The sequence below is a fragment of the Narcine bancroftii genome, chromosome 6 (assembly GCF_036971445.1).
Source record: "Narcine bancroftii isolate sNarBan1 chromosome 6, sNarBan1.hap1, whole genome shotgun sequence".
In the NCBI taxonomy this organism is placed as follows: domain Eukaryota; kingdom Metazoa; phylum Chordata; class Chondrichthyes; order Torpediniformes; family Narcinidae; genus Narcine; species Narcine bancroftii.
The window spans coordinates 246,391,291-246,412,822 of record NC_091474.1 but is presented as its reverse complement, the minus strand read 5'-3'; the positions used below and the strand labels follow the sequence as shown (position 1 = coordinate 246,412,822).

At 42.4% G+C, this 21,532-nt stretch overlaps 1 protein-coding gene across 5 annotated transcripts in view; it reads right to left on the bottom strand.

The window, feature by feature from the left end:
- The window catches only part of LOC138737218 (cullin-9-like), a 260,972-nt gene that overhangs the window by 215,769 nt on the left and 23,671 nt on the right, over window positions 1-21,532 (bottom strand). For 3 of the 5 annotated variants that reach the window (XM_069887888.1, XM_069887892.1, XM_069887893.1), the window contains exons 2-3: window positions 14,090-14,261; window positions 11,707-12,318 (exon numbers count right to left, since the gene is read on the bottom strand). In XM_069887888.1, the coding sequence (XP_069743989.1) occupies window positions 11,707-12,316 (610 nt within the window). In that variant the 5' untranslated portion in view covers window positions 12,317-12,318; window positions 14,090-14,261. Of the gene's footprint in view, window positions 1-11,706; window positions 12,319-14,089; window positions 14,262-17,391; window positions 17,445-17,479; window positions 17,558-21,532 lie in introns of those variants that run through there. The other 2 variants (XM_069887889.1, XM_069887891.1) reach the window with 2 other exon arrangements.

Genomic DNA, 21,532 nt, shown 5'->3' with positions numbered 1-21,532 from the left:
TGACACCTCCCATCCAACCATTGCTGAATCCATTTCACTACTTCCTTATTTATACCTAATGCCTCCACCTTTTTACCTAACCTCCTGTGGGGAACTTTGCAAAAGCTTTACTAAAGTCTAAATAGACAACATCCACAGCCTTCCCTTCATCAATCTTTTACGTAACCCCTCGAAAAACTCTATAAGGTTTGTTAAGCATGATCTACCCCTGACAAAACCATCCTGATTACTACCTATCAATCCCTGTTCATCCAAATATTTGTAAATGCCATCCCTCAGAACACTTTCCATCAATTTACCCACCACAGACGTCAGACTCACAGGTCTATAATTTCCAGGATTACATTTGGACTCTTTCTTAAACAGTGGAACAACATGAGCCACCCTCCAATCGTCTGGCACTACCCCTGTGACCAGTGACATCCTAAATATCTCTGTTAATGGCCCCACTATCTGTACACTAGCCTCCCTGAGTGTCCTTGGGAATATTTTGTCCGGACCCGGAGATTTATCCACCTTTATCTTTTTTAACACAGCCATCACTACCTCCTCGTTTATCCTTATATGATTCATGACCTCCCCACTATTTTTCTTTACTTCAACTGGTACAATAGTTAATTGTTAATTGGGGTAAATTGGTAAGGGCTAATAAAAGGAGTAGAAAGGGAGGGAGTGGCCAGCAAAGAGCAATGCAGTGACTGAGTGGCCCAGTGAAGGAGTGGGGTCTTAGGACTTTGGCTCGAGGGACTTGTGTGGAAAGGGTATTTATATTAAGCAAGGAGGAAATGGAGTCAGTTGGGGTAGTTTAAGTGCTCCAATTGTGGGATGTGGGAAATCAGAGACAGCACAGCTGTTCCTGACGACTACACCTGCAAAAGGTGCATCCAATTGCATATCATGAGTGACCATGTTAAGGAGCTTGAGCTGCAGTTGGATGAACTGAGGATCATAAGGGAAGCAGAGGCAGTGACCCCTAGAAGGAATGGAATTAGGTAGGAAGTTAAAAAACAGGACCTCTAAGGTAGTAATCTCTGGCTTGCTGCCGGTGCCACGCGCTAGTGAGGGTAGAAATAGGAGCATGTGGAGGATGAATGCGAGGCTAAAGAGATGGTGCAGGGGGCAAAGGATAAGATTTCTGGATCATTGGGATCTCTTCTGGGGAAGGTCGGACCTGTACCAAAGGGACGGACTCCACTTGAACTGGAGGGGGACCAATGTGCTGGCAAGCAGATTTGCTAGAGCTGTGGGAGAAGGTTTAAACTAGTTTGGCAGGGGGGTGGGGAACAGAGTGTGAGAGCAGTGTCAAGGGAGCATGGCCACCTAGATAAGAATAAAAACGATAACAAAGGTAGGATGGAGATTAGGGTAGAAGGTAGAAAAGAGAATGTATGTGAGGGTCATTCTCTGAAATGCATATATTTTAATGCAAGAAGCATAGTGAACAACATAGATGAGCTTAGAGCATGGACAGATACTTGGGGTCACGATATTGTGGCAATTAGTGAGACCTGGCTACAAGAGGGGCAGGACTGGCAACTTAACGTTCCAGGATACATTTGTTTTAGATGTGATAGATCAGGTGGTAAAAAAGGGGGAGGAGTTGCTCTGCTTGTTAAGGAGGACATTACACCCGTGAGGTGGCAAGATCGTCTGGAAGGATCGTCCAGAGAGGCTGTTTGGGTGGAATTGAGGGGTGAAGGAGACATGAGGGTGCTAATAGGGGTGTATTAAAGACTCGGGACAGTGTAATACTGGATCTCCTGTTAGGGAACAAGCTAGGTCAGGTATCAGACATTAATGTTGGATTCCAATTGGGTATAGTGATCATAATTCTGTTAGTTTTAAGGTAATTTTAGGGAAGAGCAAGGAGGGGCCTAAAGTTGAGGTTCTGGATTGGAGAAAAGTAAATTTCGAAGGAATAAGAAGGGATTTGGGGAGTATTGAGTGGTTCAGGATATTTTCAGGTGAGGGTGTAAATGAAAAATGGAGGATATTCAAAAAAGAAATTTTGAGGGTACAGAGTAGTTATGTCCCAGTGAGGATCAAAGGAAAGGCTGGAAGTAATAGGGAGGCTTGGTTTTCGAGGAATATTGGAAATTTGGTTAGGAGAAAAAGGGAGGTGTACAAGAGGTATAAAGAACAGAGAGCTGACAATTTGAAGGAGGACTACAAGGAGTGTAGAAGGAATCTTAAGAAAGAAATTAGAAAGGCCAAAAAAAGGCATGAAGAGGCTTTGGCAGACAGAGTAAAAATAAATCCAAAGGGTTTCTATAGGTACATTAAAAGTAAAAGATTAGTGAGGGATTAAATTGGACCCCTTGTAGATAATGAAGGTAGGCTGAGTGAGAAGTCAGGGGAAATGGGGGAAATTTTGAATGATTTCTTTGCCTCGGTATTCACTAGGGAAAAAAATATTGAACCAGTTGAGGTAAAGAAAAATAGTGGGGAGGTAATGAAGCATATAAGGATAACCGAGGAGGTAGTGATAGCTGTGTTGAAAAAGATAAAGGTGGATAAATCTCCGGGACCGGACAAAATATTCCCAAGGACACTCAGGGAGGCTAGTAGACAGATAGTGGGGCCATTAACAGAGATATTTAGGATGGCACTGGCCACAGGGGTAGTGCCAAAGGATTGGAGGGTGGCGCATGTGGTTCCGCTGTTTAAGAAAGGGTCTAAATGTAAACCTGGGAATTATAGGCCCGTGAGTCTGACGTCTGTGGTGGGCAAGTTGATGGAAAGTGTTCTGAGGGATGGTATTTACAAATATTTGGAGGTACAGGGAATGATAGGGAGTAATCAGCATGGTTTTGTCAGGGGTAGATCATGCTTAGCAAATCTGATTGTGTTTTTCGAGGGGGTTACAAAAAAGGTTGATGAAGGGAAAGCTGTGGATGTTGTCTAATTAGACTTTAGTAAAGCTTTTGACAAAGTTCCCCACAGGAGGTTAGGAAAAAAGGTGGGGGCATTAAGTATAAATGAGGAGGTAGTGAAATTGATTCAGCAATGGTTGGATGGGAAGTGTCAGAGAGTAGTGGTAGAAAATTGTTTGTCCAATTGGAGGATGGTGACTAGTGGAGTTCCTCAGGGATCGGTCCTCGGTCCACTATTGTTTGTTATATATATTAACGATCTGGAAGTAGGGGTGGAGAATTGGATAAGCAAGTTTGCGGATGATACAAAGATTGGTGGTGTTGTGGACAGTGAGAAAGATTATCGTAGATTAAAAGGTGATTTAGGAAGGCTGGAGGTGTGGGCTGAGAAATGGCTGATGGAATTTAATACAGATAAGTGTGAGGTGTTACATTTTGGAAAGGCAAATATAAATAGGTCATATGCATTAAATGGTAGGCTATTGAGATGTGCAGAGCAACAAAGGGATTTAGGAGTTATGGTAAATTGTACCCTCAAGGCTAATACTCAGGTAGATGGTGTGGTGAAGAAGGCATTTGGAATGTTGGCCTTCATAAATCGGAGTATTGAATTCAAGAGTAGGGAGGTTATGATGAAATTGTACAAGGCATTGGTGAGGCCAAATATGGAGTACTGTGTACAGTTTTGGTCACCAAATTATAGGAAGGATATAAACAAAATAGAGAGAGTGCAGAGAAGGTTCACGAGAATGTTGACAGGATTTCAAGGTTTGAGTTAGAGGGAAAGGTTGTGCAGACTGGGGCTTTTTTCTCTGGAGCGTAGAAGATTGAGAGGGGACTTGATAGAGGTGTTTAAGATTTTAAAAGGGACAGACAGAGTAAATGTGGATAGGCTTTTTCAACTAAGAGTGGGGGAGATTCAAACTAGAGGGCATGGTTTAAGATTGAAGGGGGAAAATTATAAGGGGAACATGAGGGGAAATTTCTTTACGCAAAGGGTAGTAGGGATGTGGAATGAGCTTCCGACAGACGTGGTCGAGGCGGGATCATTGGTTACATTTAAGGAAAGACTGGATAGTTACATGGATAGGAGAGGACTGGAGGGGTATGGACCGGATGCTGGTCAGTGGGACTAGGAGGGTGGGGATTTGTCACGGCATGGACTAGTAGGGCCGAACTGGCCTGTTCTGTGCTGTAAGGTGTTATATGGTTATAATATTTTTTTTCCCTAGTAAATACCGAGGAAAAGAAATCATTTAAAATTTCCCCCATTTCCTCTGACTTCTCACTCAGCCTACCCTCCCTATCTACAAGGGGTCCAATTTTATCCCTCACTAATCTTTTACTTTTAATGTACCTATAGAAACCCTTTAGATTTATTCTTTCTCTGCCTGCCAAAGCCTCTTCGTGCCTGTTTTTGGCCTTTCTAATTTCTTTCTTAAGATTTTTTCTACACTCCTTGTAGTCCTCTTTCAATTTCTCAGCACCCTGCTGTTTATACCTCTTGTACACCTCCCTCTTTCTCCTAACCAAATTTCTAATTTTCCTCGAAAACCAAGGCTCCCTATGACTTCCAGCCTTTCCTTTGATCCTCACTGGGACATATCTACTCTGTACTCTCAAAATTTGTTTTTTGAATATTCTCCATTTTTCATTTACATCCTTTCCTGAAAAAATCATGTCCTACTAAATACTCCCCAAATCCATTCTTATTCCTTTGAAATTTGCTTTTCTCCAATCCAGAACCTCAACTTTAAGCCCTTCTTTGCTCTTCCCTAAAACTAATAGATCACTAGACCCAATTTGTTCTCCGACATTAACCTCAGACACCTGCTTATCTCGTTCCCTAACAGGAGATCCAGTATTACACCGTCCCGAGTCGGTTCCTCTACGTATTGATTAAGAAAACTATCTTGTACACATTTGACAAACTCTAGCCCATCCAGCCCTCTTACTGTATGGGTATCCCAATCAATGTGAGGGAAGTTAAAAATCTCCCATGATCACTACCTTATGTTTATTACACATAAATGCTATCTCCTTACAAATATATTCCTCCAATTTTCTTGGCCCATTTGGTGGTCTATAATACACTCCTATTCGTGCCCTCATGCCTCCTCCACCCCTCAATTCCACCCAAACAGCCTCACTGGACGATCCCTCCAAACCATCCTGCCACCTCACGGCAGTGATGTCCTCCTTCACAAGCAGAGAAACTCCTCCCCCTTTTTTACCCCCTGTTCTATCACATCTAAAACATTTGTATTCTGGAATATTTAGTTGCCAGTCCTGTCCCTCCTGTAACTAGGTCTCACTAATTGCCAGAACATCATGATTCCAAGTGCCAATCCATGCTCTAAGCTCATCTACCTTGTTCACAATGCTTCTTGCATTAAAGTACATGCATTTCAGAGAATGACCCTCACATATATTCCCTTTTCTACCTTTTACCTTAACCTCTATCCTTCCTTTGTTATCTTTATCATTCTTAACTAGGTGGCCATGCACCCTAGACACTGCTCGCAAACTCTGCTCCCCACCCCCCTGCCAAACTAGTTTAAACCCTCCCCCACAGCTCTAGCAAATCTCCCTGCCAGGATATTGGTTCCCCCTCCAGTTCAAGTGGAGTCCATCCCTTTTGTACAAGACCGACCTTCCCCAGAAGAGATCCCAATGATTCAAAAATCTTATCCCCTGCCCCCTGCACCAACTCTTTAGCCACGCATTCATTCTCCACATCCTCCTATTACTACCTTCTCTAGCACGTGGCACCAGCAGCAATTGAGGTATTTGGGCTAGATGTGTCTGAAAACTTAAAATTTAAAAATTGAAGGTGCTCCTAGCAGATCCTCTCCTCGTTATAATTCAATTCAACCTTTGGCAGAGAGGGCATACCCAAGTGCCAGGTATATTCAAGCTGAAGATTGACAGATCTTCGAACATTGAGGGCAGCAATTGAACAAGAAAGTGAACAAGATTAAGGATCAACTTGCCATGATTTACTCAAGTGACAACAGACATTGACCTTTAAGCCTGAATTTTGTCTTCATTTCTATATTCTTAATACATCTGCTGAACAACTAATTTTCAGTCATCTTATAAACCACTTGTGTTCACAACATTTTATTTGAAGTGTGATCATGTCAATCTGTCATGCTGTAATAACCTTAATTTATCATCTTTTATAATGACTTTAAGTCAATCTCACATCAAACAGATTAACACCAAAGTAATCTGAGCATTCTTACAACAAAAGAAATGTACGACAGATATTGAAAATTTAAATTAACAGCAGAAATCGTCCAAAATACTGAGGTTTTATGCAGCTATGACATTAATGCTAAAACAGTTTCTGGTGTTAAACATTGGTAAAGGAAAGTTTTTTTTAAACTCTTCAAATTTTCCAGTTACATACAATGTCACAACCTCCATGCAAGGTTTGGATCATTCAAATGAATTAATGGTATTACCCATTACTCCTTAGAATATTCCCATCCATAAGACAAAAAAAATTCTGATTTAAAAAATGCCTTAGATGGCTATATTTCTAAACAAAGTTCTTTGTCCAGGTATCTAGGTAGAAGTTAACCTTTATTGTTTACAGACTGTAGTTCAGGTGTGCAGGGGTCATTTGAAATACAACTCATCTGAGATACAATCGTCATATCCTAAAGGTCTCTAAATGACGCACTAGATTAAACATACTGTACATGGGTGCATCTACCTCTATGTAATAATATCACTTAAAAATGACAACTTTTAGCTCAAATCAACATCTTATAATTTATCCTTCTTGTGAAATTAACAGTGGGACGTATCAGCAAGGCACAAAATCCCTGAAGCAGAAATTCATTGCTCTGGAGGTGGTTATCACATACGGTCCCTGCCATTTTATTGCACATCTTCTAAGGATGTGGGAAACAATGCCAAAGGCACAATTTTCTTGTTGATCATTTACTTGCTAGAAATACAGAAATAAAATTGCAAGTTTCATAATCCGAGAAACAAGTGCAGTTTTGGGACCATCACACAGACCCTGACAAGAAAAAATTCAGTGAAATTGCAAAATAAAATATGTAACCAATATTTGGTGATGTATTATGTTGCAGACATTATAGCAGGATCGCTGCTGAAACACTGTAGAGATAAAATGGTGGAGCTGCTGTCACGGCAGTGCTGCCACTGGTGTGGACCCGTGGAGAGCGGGGAGCAGAGTTATAGCTCTCCCATGGGTAACGAGCACCCAGTCTGACTGCCGTCAGCTTGCTCCAGACTTTAAATAGCCTGTAAATGGAGCCGATGATGATTTTATTTAAAAATACTGTGACTGCAGGGTCTGCGCCCAAAATGGCAGTGCATATGATCAGCAGTAGCCACGAAGGTTACAGACTTTTTTTTTTGCTTAAAACAGATGGCCTCCTACAGCAGTTCTTCTCGAATTCTTGAATACTTCTGTTTTTAATAAACCAAACACTCTATTGTTCTTGAATTAATTAAAACCCACTTCATTTCCATTAGCTCTGCCTTTCCATGGAACATCAACTCCGAAAATGAACTCTTTCTCTTTCTGAGAGCAACTGTAAATATGTGACCCTTTACCAGCCCACAACTAACTTACTCAGAATACATCCAATATTTTAATTCTATAACATACTTTAACTATAAAATGTATATTTCTTAGTAAAGATAACACAAATCCATTACAAAATAAAATGCCCTGCAATCTAAATTAGATAAGTAAATTAAAATGCCACGGCAATTTGAGCAGTTATTTAGTGTTCCAAATGGAAGGACCACGAGTTAAAAAGGGAATTTGCATTTAAGGCATTCTTAGGCACTGTGCATATCCCCAGGAGAACCCAGGGTAGTTCATCCACCCAGTTGGGTTTTTCGTGCCGTGCCATCAGCGCTGATTTGAGGTGCCATTGGAAATGCTCAACCAGCCTGTTGGCCTGGGGGTGGTAAGCTGTGGTGTGATGCAGTTGGGTGCTCAGGAGCTGAGAGCTCAATCCACAGGGCAGAGGTGAACTGGGCTCCTTGGTCGGTCATTATGTCTGCTGGAATACCAAAACGGGAGACCCAGGTGGAAAGGAAACCCCTGGCGCCAGTATTGGTGGAGGCATCTGGAATGGGTATGGCCTCTGGCCAACAAGTGAACCTGTCCACCACTGGCAAGGGCCCAACTACATCCAGATGGACGTACTGGAACCTGCAGGTTGGAGCATCGAACTGGCGGACTTGGTTCTTAGTGTCCCGCTGGACCTTTGCAGACTGGCAGTATGTGCAGGTTTTCCCCCACTCCATGATCTGTTTGCGTAGGCTGTGCCAAACAAATCTGGATGACACCAGCCACACTGTTGTGTGGGTGGAGGGGTGCGACAAATCGTGGATTATGTCAAAAACCGATCTCTTCCATTGGGCAGGGACCAGCAAATAGGGATGGCCTGTGGAGATGTCACAGGGGAGCATAGTGCCATTGGTGTCAAGTAGGAAGTCTTGGAGCTACAATCCCGTGACCACCGTTCTAAAGCTGTGCATCTGAGGGTCATCTTGTTGGGCGCAGGCCAGATTGTGGTAGTCGATGCCTTGTGACCGCTGGTCTGGAGAGTGCGTCAGAGACAATGCTGCATTTTTGAGAGATGGCGATTAGCAATGGTGAATTCAGAGATGTCGGATAAATGCCTCTGCTGTCGGACAGATCATGGGTCGGAGGACTTTAAGGCGAAAATGAGCAGACTGCGATCCATGTAGACAGTGAACGGCTGCCCCTTCAGGAAGTAGAGAGCCAGCAGCTCTCTGTCAAACTTTCTGTACTTCAGTTCAGGCGGTCACAGGTGACAACTGAAAAAGGCGAGAGGTCTCCATGAGTTAACGAACTGTTCCAGGACAGCACCTACTGCTGTGTTTGATGTGTCAACCATGAGGACCGTCAGTATGTCCATTCATGGGTGGAATAGCATCATTGTAATGGGCTAGGGCCTCTTTGGTCTCCTCAAAAACGTTGTGAGCTTCATCCGACCATGTGAGCGTCTTCTTCAAATCCGACAAAAGGGCGAACAGAGGGCATATAATCTTGGCTGCTGCAGGGATGAACCTGTTGTAAAAATTCATCATGCCTACAAATTCTTGTAGACCCTTCAGTGTCGTTGGCCTGGCGAACTGTTGTATGGCCTCCACTTTGTCGGCTAGTGGGGTGGCGCCATCTTTTGTAATTTTGTGACCAAGAAAGTCTATTTCATCAAGGCTGGACTGGCACCTCTCTGGATTAATGATGAGGCCAAACTGCAAGGCAGTTGAAAAGCTGGTACAAGTGTGTCATGTGTTCCTCGGGCGTGCTGCTGGTGACCAGAATGTTGTTGAGTTTGTTGAAAAGGAAAGGCAAATCTCTGCCGACCGTGTCCATGAGGCGCCGGAACATCTACACTGCATTTTTCAAGCTAAATGCCATACGAAGGAGCTCAAACAGGCCGAACAGAGTGATGACAGCAGTCTTCTGGACATCACCTGGAGGTTCACTCTTAGTGAGTGTGCTCACAGGAAATCCGCAGGCAATAGAGGTTTATCCACTGAAGCCAGCATGAAGGACCAATTAAAGGTGGTCTTGCCAAAACATACAGAAATTTGCCTCATGCCACAAGTTTTAAAGGCAGTTCTGTTGGCAGAGCGCAGGGAGGGGCCTTGGGATCTCGTACGTGTCTTGAGTGCCATAGTGGGTATGACACTTATCTCCGCCCCCGTGTCCACAAGGAGCCTGCAGCCTGAGATCCTGTCCCAGACATGGAGAAGGCTGTTCAGTCAGCCAGTCGCCACAGCCACTAAAGGCAGCTGGCCCCATCGTTTCCCGGGAACGAGCATGGCTGGCAGCACTTGCGTGCTGATGCGTCCCAATGCTGATGGTAGAAGCACCATTTCAGATCGGGCCTTTCTGTTCTCTGGTGGGGCGGGGCCTGTTCACGTGGTGGACTGGACTTGGGTGTTGTCCTTGGTGGCAGCCGTCTAACGCGGTTGACTGAGTCTATGGCCTCGCACTTGGAAGGGTAGAGTACATCTGCTCATGCTGCAACCTTTCATAGGTTGCTGAAATCAACATCGGCCAATATGAGTCGGATGTCTTCGGGCATTTGCTCAAGGAACGCCTGCTCGAACATGAGGCAGGGCTTGTGCCCTTCTGCCAGTGTGAATATTTCATCTATGAGTGTGGAGGGTGACCTATCGCCTAGGCCGTCCAAGTGAACGAGCCTGGAAGACCTCTTGTATCGTGAAAGGCCAATGAGGAGGTTTTTAAGAGCCATGTATTTACCTTCCACTGGTGGTGCCTGGATGAGGTCATCGACCCATGAGGTGGTTTCCTGGTCGAGTGAGCTGACAACATAGAAGTATCTTGTCAAATCGGAGGTTATCTGTTTGATCTGAAACTGGGCCTCCACTTGGCCAAACCAAGCGCAGGGCATGTTTGTCCAGAATATTGGCAGCTTCAATGCAACGGCACCTACAGCCGCGGGTTCCATTGTGTCGAGTCTTCAGGACATGGAGACTCGTCAGGGTCAACAGTGTAGTGGGTTGTTCAGCGCAGCAAAAAGACTGAGACAACAAGCTAAGAGCTCGAGTAACACAACTGCTTTACTTTGAATTCCACGCTGCAGCCTTTAAGCCCATCTCTGCTCCCGCCCCCCGTGTTCTGGCACTTGCGTCACGCACCCTTCCAGTCTGGACCAGAAGAGATGGTCCCATGACACCATCTTTGCCACGGCTGCCCCACTGACTGTGCATGAAAAGTGGGGGCCAGTTCGCCGCTACAAACGTGCATCACCGCAACTGATATATTTTGCTTGAGAAAAATTGTCATTGGTCCATTTCCTTTGGAGTTTTGAAACTGTCCTCATTTCAAGTCAATTAGGTACGATTAAAACAGTGGTTTTCAAACATTTTCTTTCCACCCACATACCACCTTACTAATCGAGAGCACCGACGGCATAGGGAATACTTAAGTGGGATGTGAGTGGAAAGAAAATGGTTGAGAACCACTGATTTAGCCAAATGGACTTTGGAATAGTGGACCTGGTGATGCATCAAAGTACTGAGTGTAGGATGACAGTGGAGGCTGAAACATTAGGAATGTTTATGAATGGAAGAAAAATAGAGTAGGAAGGGTTTAGTACTTTTTTTTAAGGAATATATTGGTCAGAACAACATCGAGGTCCGAAGAGCCTGTACTGTGCTGCAGCATTCATTGTTCAATCATATTGAAAAAGATTCTTAACTGTAAGGGCAGTGGTTCTTAATTTTAATTCCAGAGGATGCCAAAAGTGCTCTGTGGTAAGGGGTTACTGAATTAGGGTAAATGATGGGAGAATGTTGCCTCTTTATAGGAGAGCCCAAACCAGAAAATATGGCCTCATCAGGGGGCTCTATTTAAAACAGAGACTAGAAAGAACTTATTTTCTCAGGGTTTCTGGAGCTCTCTCCACAGAAAGCTAAGGGCCCTAATCAAGAGAGATGGATAGATAGATTTCTCATCAACAATGGAATCAAGGGTGACTTTGGAAAGGGTGGGAAGTGTACTTGAGAAATGTTGGATCTATCATGATCTACTGAACAACAATGTAGACATGAGGGGCTAAATGGCCTACACTACCACCTACTTATGGTCTTATCTCACAGAAAATGTAAAACGCCACATTAAAAGTCAAGGATTCTCTTCCAAGAGTATTCCATTCATTCAAATATCTCAAATTATTCAGTCAATATTCTACACTCCACATTCAGACCTTTCCAGAATATGATCACCAAATTGGGCTGGGCTGCAAGTGTTGTTAAGCAATAAACATCCTACCTGCATCATGCGAAGCAAGAGCCCGAAGCATCTTCCCAGCACTCCTGCGCGTCTGCGTTTCCTTGTTACACAGTAATTCCATAAGTACATCCAAAGCTCCGGTCTCTTTGAACACGCCAACTAGTGAACCAATACTAGCATAGGCACTCAGAACGTGAATTGTGTGTGAAATATTCAGGGATGAGTCTGGTCCAGATTTGTGGGACATCTGCCGCCTTGCTCTTTGCACCAAATGTTTGACATCCTCCTTCATGTCAAGCAACTCTACATCATCAAACGTGACATCAGAGTCAACATTCACTGGCTCCTGTTCTACTTTCACTCTTTGACTCTCAGGTTTCCGTTTCCCAAGGAGAGGACAGTTGGCATATACATCTTCAGCTGACATCCACATTAAAATATTGTCTGCTTTGTTGTCACTACAACTGTTTCCACCACTACTGCTACTGCCTCCACTGTCATCTATCGTCAGTACATTCCAGCGAATGAGATACTCTGTTAGGCCATCGTGTGAACGGCGCTGTCTGATCAGTTCCTCTGGATATGCCTGCATTTTGGGCCCCAGTTGGACCAGAAGGTTTTTGCTGCGCCGTTCACCCATTTTTTTCATACCTGCAAAAAATTACAATTGTCCTTGTAGAAAAGTCTCTTCAATACGCAACAATTCTTATAAAACACATGCGACTCTGGACCCAAGGTTGACCATTAGTCACAATCTTGCAGTTTACATCAATGGTAGAGAAACTGTGGAGAAGATTCTCAAGGACAAGGCTTTTTTTCACTTGGAAAGGCAGGAACTGAAATTCCCCCCACCCCCAAAGGGGTAACTAAGAAAACTGATGACGGAAGAGCAACAGACATGGTAATATACAAACTTCAACAAGGCTTTTGACGTGGTAGTTTGGCTCAAAAATTTAAAAAAACAAAGGCTCCAACGTAGTTGCCAAACTGTACGGGATTGTAAGGGTGGCACAGTTGGCTTAGTGGTTCGCTTTTACAGTGCCATCGACCAGGGTTCGAATTCCATGCTGTCTGTAAGGAGTTTGTATGCTCTCCCTATGTCTGCATGGGTTTTCCCCAGAGACTGTGGTTTCCTCCCACCATTCAAAATCGTACCAGGGGGTGTAGTTCAATTGGATGTAAATTGGGCGGCATGGGCTCATTGCCAAAATGGCATTTTAAGCTGCTCTATGCATGTATAAAAATTATCTAGGGAGATAGGAGGCAGAGAGTAGTAGTGGATGGAAGTTTTTCTGATGAGAGTCTGTAATAAGTCATATACAAGGATTGGGACCATTGTTGTCTATAATAAATATAAAATGATTTGGATGAAAATAGAGTAAAAACACAATTCTGGAGAAACTCAACAGGGCAAACAGTGTGATTTCGTAGCAAAGATAAAGATACATAACCAATATTTCAGGCTTGAGCCCTTCAGCAAGATCATAACCAAACGTGTGTGTGTGTGTGTGTGTGTGTGTGTGTGTGTGTGTGTGTGTGTGTGTGTGTGTGTGTATGTATACAAGATAAGACACCATGTGATCTCCCTCCTGGAGGAATAAGTTTCCCGAGGCCAGTGAAAGTCGTGGAGGGGCCTAATGGTTTACTAAGATCCCTACTTATGCGCCAGTGGGGTATCACGTCTGATTTAAGAAATCAGGTGTCCAAAAAGATAGGGAGATTGAATCCCTGCAACATCACTGTTGTGCACTACAGGAGGCAGTGAGGATTGCCCAAATGTAAGTGACCAACCTAGAAATGAAAGTCATGGAGGCAGCTTCCAAGCTGATTGAAACGCAGCACCTGAAAATAGCTTCCCAGTCTGGCTGGCATCTTGACCCAGACATTGTCCAGCGGGGGGACAGAATCGACACAAGGTTAGGGGATGGGTATATGTGGATGAATGGTGATGACCATGTGGAAACTGAGTCCTTCCTGTGCACATGCCTCCCCACTGTGTACCTGAACCTTTGCAAGCCCTACAATTGACCATGCAGTCCCGGATTGCCATGAGGGCACCCCATTGACCCTCAGAAATGGAGAGGTAGCCGAAAATTGGGGGACCTCAAGTGGACACTATGAAATTATGGAGTCTGGGACTACTCTGCTAAGGAGCTAACCGGGTGAGGGGATTGATACCACCAGCAGCCAGGCCAATATCTAGTCATGCCACTGCCATGGCTGTAGGACAAGGGGGCACCCAATGTCCACCTCTCTCATTGGGAAGCAAGTGCCCTGAGCAGTATGTCTGAACAACAGACAATTGGCATAAAAGAAACTGAAGTTGTCTAAAACTACTATTGATGAAGGAGAGACACACAAGATCTTAAATCAGAACAATTACTTTGTTAAAAAAAACAAGCCACTATATAATAATAATTACCCTCTTCTGTCAAAGCCTTTGGGTCCAGGTGTTTTAGACGCTCTGATCAGGGGTCACAAGAAATAACGTTTGTAAAGAGGTGTAGGATCTCCAGTACGAACGTCAGGTATAAAAAGGGAAAATCCAAACCAGAAATCAATCACCTTCCAGAACAATTCAGTCAGGATCCACCCTGTAGAAATTCAGAGTTAACATTTCACATCAATTTTCAAATATTTCCACATTTTCTGCTTTTACTACAAATGCAAGCAACTCCCGAGTTTTAAAAGTTTCTATAATCTTTGACACAGTAACCTTCACCTAACCTTCAGTCTTGAAGATGCTTCACCTGGACTGAAAGAGTTGCTGCAGTAAAGGAGCAGAGGAGAGATAGCTATTATATGAGGGGGAGGGCATGAGGTGGCAAGCAATAGGGGGATCTGGGGAAGGGGGGTTGATGGGCAGATGAAGCCAGGAAGAAGGCAAAGGTTGAGATTTGTTAAAATATACAGTAAATACTGAAGGAACTCAGCTGGTCTTGCAGCATCCATTGGAGGTAAAGATTTCTTTTCTTTGGCTTGGCTTCGCGGACGAAGATTTATGGAGGGGGTAAAAGTCCACGTCAGCTGCAGGCTCGTTTGTGGCTGACAAGTCCGATGCGGGACAGGCAGACACGGTTGCAGCGGCTGCAGGGGAAAATTGGTTGGTTGGGGTTGGGTGTTGGGTTTTTCCTCCTTTGCCTTTTGTCAGTGAGGTGGGCTCTGCGGTCTTCTTCAAAGGAGGTTGCTGCCCGCCAAACTGTGAGGCGCCAAGATGCACGGTTTGAGGCGTTATCAGCCCACTGGCGGTGGTCAATGTGGCAGGCACCAAGAGATTTCTTTAGGCAGTCCTTGTACCTTTTCTTTGGTGCACCTCTGTCACGGTGGCCAGTGGAGAGCTCGCCATATAACACGATCTTGGGAAGGCGATGGTCCTCCATTCTGGAGACGTGACCCATCCAGCGCAGCTGAAGATATATTAAAGATATATTACCAACATTTTGGACCGGAGCCTTTCTTCATGGAATAAGAACAGGAAAGCATGAGGATAAAGACAAGGCTGGCTGGGGGAGGAGTGCATACCAATAAAAGGTGTTAACTGAAGAAGAGGAGAGGGTGAGAATTGATTTTGGCTGTGAAAAGAGACAGAGGGAAAAGGGGATGGAGAGAGAGAGAGCGTGCGCAAGTGCTGGGGAAGAAGTAACGGGGAATTGGGGGGGGCGGGGTTAAGGGAAGCCGGAGGTCGATGTTAATGCCATCAGAATGAACAGTACCCAAGTGGAAGATGAGGTGTTGTTCCTCCAATTTACGGGTGATCTCAGTCTAGCAGTGCATGAGACCATGGATGGACATGTCAACAAGGGAATGGGATGGGGAATTGAAATAGATGGCCACTGAGAGATCCACACTATTGTGACAGACAAAAAAGCGATGTCCAACAAAGTGAAGAGTGGAATCAAGTAAAGGAGGGATGGGGGGCATGCCACGTGATGACATGGGGTTAGACTGCAAATCCTACTCTCCTCGACAAAGTTGAAAACAAGATTCAAAAAAGTTTAGCAAAACAAGAAAAATAAAAGAAAGAAGTATTGGAAGACCGACAGAACATTTTAAAATGGCACCAAAGAAAGAAAAGCCAGCCGTTACTGTAAGAAAAAGATCGAGATAAGGCAAGAAAAATATTGAGATAAGGCCAAAAGGCCTACCTTGAGGAAAGATCCAAGAGCTGTTCGTAAGGTAATGCCCAGTGGAGATAAGCCAGGAGCAGGGGAGACCTTGGAATCTGCAGTTCAAGGTCTCTCCAGTCAATGGCCACCTGAGGCAACTTTTTAAAAAATCAGACAGACTTCCAGCTCCAGTGAGCAAGATGATGAAAAGGAAGGAGTTTCTGTTTACTCAAAGTCCCAGGGCCGGGGGCGTGGCAAGATGGCGTAAGGAACAGACGTGCCTTCCAGTCCTCTCCTGACTCTAACATTGTTTTGTCTTTAAGTGCCCGTTAAAACTTTTTTAAAAAGTTTATAAATAGTATGAGGTGTTGAATTAATACCTAATGGTACACTTGTTAAAAAAAAGTTAAAGGAAACATCAACAGATTGTTAAAAAATTATATTTTCCGGAATTATCTGAGCCTACTTGTTTACAAAAAGCCACGACTCAGCGTGAAATGGATTCAGGAAAAGAAGCAAAGAATTCGGCCTTGGAGCTCCGTTCTGATTCCGTAAGTCTTTCTGAAGGTCGTTCTCAGCAGCCTTTAGAACAAAGGGCTGGCCAGATCCCAGTATTTCAAACAACGTCTACTGAGACTTTGACTGCTGAATTAGCTGGGGCACCACCAGTTGGAGAGTTAAAGAGTTGTTATTTGACTGCTATACCACCAGTTATAACAGTCAGTCAGATACTGACATAACGAAGCTTTTAAAGGAGGTTTGGATCAAAGATAACCCTGATCATCAGCCTCCTGATACTTCTGGGGGGGTCTGTGGCAGGGGCACTTACACGGAGTCAAACTGCAAGAAAAGCTACTAAATTAAAAGAAGGGATAGAAGGTCCTTTGATTCCACAAGAACAGCAGGATCCCACCATGTTTGGATCTACTGATGTTGATATACTTTTCAAGAGTCTTGAACATAAGATATTTTCTTCAATGATGCATTTAGGTGATTCTATGAATAATCTTACTTCTAAGATTAATGCATTGGTGATGTCAATACTCAACAGATGACTGATTATGGAGCTTTTAAAGTCGAAACTATTGAAAGACTTGAGATGTGTGATCAAGGATATTCTGATGTACAAGATCAATTGCAAGATGTGAATAAAACAATTGAAATGCTACAGATTCAGAATAAAAATTTAGCAAAAAAGGTTGATTATTTGGAGAACCAATCCAGACAGAATAATGTGAAAATTGTTGGCTTGCCAGAAGGCATAGAAGGGTCAGATCCAAGAAAATTTTTCACTGAATGGATTCCACAAGTGTTGGGACAAGATAAGTTTCCTGAAGGTTTAATATTGGAACGGGCTCATAGAGCTTTGAGAAGGAGACCTTTCTCAGGACAGAATCCAAGACCTGTTCTGGTTCGCTGTTTAAATGACTGTGATAGAGAGACTATTTTACATATGGCTATTAGAAATGCACAGCAAAACAGATCTCCTTTGATGGTTCAGAGTAATCGTCTTTTCTTCTATCCGGATTTGAGTCAGGAAATTATGTTTCAACGACGTGAATTTAATTCTGTGAAAGAATTATTGTGGAAAAAAGGATATAAGGCAACATTTAGATACCCTGCGGTACTGAAGATTTTTCAGGATGGATATCAACCAAAGTTCTTTGATAATCCTAAAGAAGCTATGGATTTTGCTCAGTCTTTACCAATTACGCAATTCCAGGAACGACGTAGTCCTCCATGGTCTCCAAAGAGGGCAGAGCTGCAAGAAGGGAATTTGATTTCTGGAAGAAATGGAAGAAACAGTGGTCGCAATGGCAAAGTTGATTAAAAAAAATTTAAAAAATTTTTTTTTATATATTATTTTTGTTGAGAAGATTTTAAATAGTGATGGGAGTTGGGAAAGGGAACTGGGTGGGCACCAATTTCCAGAAGTCATCAGCTGCGTGTGAGTTATCTCACACCCTATATTTTGGGGGAGTTACCGCATTAGGTGGTTTAAACAGGAGGAGGTAATTGTGACCTCCGACCTGTTTTTTTTTCTTTTTAATTTTTGGGTTAGGGAGTGAAGCTTTTTTTTATCTTTTTTAAATAATTAAATTTTTTTTATATATAACTTTTTTATTTTTTTTAGTTTTTGGTTGTAATTTCAAAGGGGAATTAAGGGTTTTTTTTTTCTTTTTTGGGGGGTTTTTCTTTTTTTCTCTCTTTTTTTTCCTTTTTTTTGCTGGTTTCTTGTGTTTTATTGAGTGTAAAAAATTTCTAAATTGAAGTTTGCTTCTCTTAATGTTCAGGGTTTAAATAATCCTATTAAGCGTAAGAAAGTACTTGCTTATTTAAAAAAATTAAAAGTTGATGTTGCTTTTTTACAGGAAACTCATTTAACAGATAAGGAACATTTGAAACTCAAACGTGAATGGGTTGGGCAAGTTTTTTTATTCTTCGTTTAATTCTAAGGCAAAAGGTGTGGCAATTTTGGTACATAAGAATCTACCATTTCAGTTACAGAATGAAGAGAAAAATGGTAGTTGTGGCTAAGAAATGTATAGCACTTACTTGGAAAGATAGAAATATACTAACTTTAGATAAGTGGTATTTGGAAATGAAATTTTGTTTGACTATGGAAAGGATATCTTTTTCAATTCAGGATAAGATGTCTTTTTATAAGTTAAAGTGGAATCCGTTTGCTAATTATATGCATTTAAGTTTGATTTAAATATATGTTTAAGCGTGATATTTTAGTATCGACAATTTTTTTTGTTGTTAGAATTTTTTTTAGGTTAAGTTTTATCTCTTTTTTTGTAAGTGGGTATTTTTTTCCATATATAATATTGTTAATTTTATTAACTCTTCACTCTTTATTTTGGGGGGGGGAGGGTTGGACTAATTTTAAGTTAGACTATTAATATTGTGTTACAATTAACGGGGGGGTTATTTTGTGTAGTTTTCTGATGTAATATTGTAATCATACCTTTTTAAATTCTTTTTTTCTATTTTTATTTAAATGTAATTCTTTATTGTATTCATGTTATAAAATTTTAAATAAAGTCTTTAAAAAAAAAGTCCCAGGGCCACAGCTGGAGAAAATTAAAGCATCATTTATTTCTGCAGAAGAAATGAAAAAAATATATGGAATCTTCCCAACAAGATAGGAAGTTTATAATGGCAGAAATAAAAAGATATGAAGAGATTGTAGCTGAAAACAAGACCTTTACTGAGAAAATGATGCAGCAGGTGGATTTGGTACAGGATGAGAAAATTAAAGGTAATGAATTTAAAAATCAAGGCATTAAGAAGCAAATGAAAGTGGTCAAGCAGAAGGAGCTGCAACAGACAATCAGTTAATGCAGAAAATAGACATTTTAGAGAAATTCAGCAGAAGAAACAACAAAGATTATTGAACCTAAAGGGGATGAAGCATAAGAATTTTAAAAATTTTTACAACTTTGGATTCCACAATCTTTGGGAGTGACTGAATTTCAAGGAGACATTGAAATTGAGACAGCACATAGAGCATTGAGACCAAAGCCACAGCCAGACCAGAAGTCACCCCCGATACGAGTCAGATTTTCTCAATATGAAGTACGAGAGAGCTAGCGGCAAAGCAAGCAAAAGAACGACAGTCACCTATGATTTATAATGGGAATAAGATTTTTTTCTATCCTAATACAAGTTTTTAGTTGTTAAAAAGAGGAAAGAATTCAATGCAGTTGAAAATGTTCTAAGGAAGAAAGGTTATGTCTTTGTCTTACAATATCCAGCAGTTTTGAAGGTCTGTTCCAGAAGGGAGAAACAGGTTTTTTTGCAGAACCTAATGAGGCAAAGGTGTACGCCGATTCATAGCCTGAAAAAGCAAGACAGGTGGATGCTGATACTTCAATGCATCATCAGGTCGAAAAGGTTTTGCTATAACTGGGGGAAAAAGGTAATATTTCAAGAGTTTATAGTTTTGAATATTTATTGCCCAGGAAGGAAGTAATAGGAAGAATAGGGCTATAGTTATAGGGAATACACTGGTGAGGCGGATGACAGAGGATTTTGTGGACAAGATAAAGAGAACCAGATGGTGGTTTGCCTCCCTGATGCCAGGGTTCGGGATGTAGCTACACGAGTCCAGAACATTCTAAAGTGGGAAGGGAAAGAGTCTGAGGTCGTGGTTCACATTGGAACCAATGACATTGGTAAAAAGGAAGAAGTGGTCCTACAAAATGAATATAAGGAGTTAGGCAGGGAGCTCAGAAGGACCACTAAGGGTGTAATCTCTGGATTACTTCCTGTGCCACGCAATAGTGAGGGCAAAAATAGAAGGTTGTGACTCCCAGCTAAATATTCCAGGATTTCGCTGCTTTAGACGTGACAGAATTGGCGGGGTACGAGGTGGAGGTGTGGCGTTGCTTGTCAGGGAAGATATTACAGTGGTGCTGGGGCAAGATAGACTGGAGGACTCATCGCGCGAGGCTCTGTGGGTTGAACTAAAAAATAAGAAAGGTGAGGCTACAAATATAGGGGTATATTATAGGCCTCCAAAAGAGGATAGGGAACTGAAAGAGCAAATGTGCAGGGAAATAGCTGAGGTGTAGTAGAAATAGGGTTGTGATAGTTGGGGATTTCAATTTTCCTAACATTGATTGGGAAACACAATCAGTGAAAGGGCAGGATGGCTAAGTCTTTGTACAATGTGTTCAGGATTGCTTTTTACAGCAGTATGTTGAGGTACCAACTAGAGAGGAGGCAGTGTTTAGGGAACAGAATAGGGCGGGTGATCAAAGTGTGCGTTGGTGAGAACTTTGGATCCAGTGATCCCAGGTCCATTAACTTCAACTTAAATATGGAAAGGAATAGATCAGGTCCGAGGTTGAAGGTCTTCGAATGGGGGAAGGCCAGATTTGAAGAAATGAGAAGAGATTTGCAGAAAATTGTATGGGCTGATCTTTTTACTGGAAAGGATGTAGAGGAGATTTGGAGGGTAATTAAAGAAGAGATATTGAGAGTACAGGATCTTTACGTGCCAGTCAGATAGAAAGGCAAGGCCAAACGCTTAAAGGAACTGTGGTTTTCTGGAAAAATAAGGAAGTTGGTTCGGGATAAGAGGGGGGCTACTAAATTTAAGAAGCAAAAAATGGATAAGATGTATGATTATTACATAGATGGCAGAAAAAACCTTAAGAAGGAAATTAGAAAGGCAAAAAGGTATCAGGTGTCAATAGCTGATAAAGTCAAAGTAAATCCTAAGGGTTTTGACAGATATATGAATACTAAAAGGAGGGTTAAGGATAGAATAGGACCGCTGGAAAATGGGAGCGATGAACTGTGCGAGGAACCGTATCAGATTGGAGAGATATTAAACTATTTTTTTCTCATCTGTGTTCACAAAAGAAAAGGACATTGTGAAATAAGTGAGGCAAGTGGCTTAGTTATGGAAAAATAGGGATTAGTAAAGAGAGGGTTTTGGAGCTTCTAGGGTCAGCAAAAGTGGACGTCTCCTGGTCCTGATGGGATTTTCCCCAGGACGTTAAGGGAGGTCAGGGAGCAAATAGCAGAGATACTGTCAGTGATTTTTCAATGATCACTGGAGGAGGATGTGGTGCCGCAGGATTGGAGGGTTGCTAATGTAGTTCCGTTGTTTAAAAAAGGCACGAGGTGTCGGCCAAGTAATTATAGGCCTATAAGCTTGACTTCAGTGATAGGGAAAGTTATGGAGAGTATTCTTAGAGATGGTGTGTATAAATATCTGAAAATCAGGAGCACCTAGCATGGGT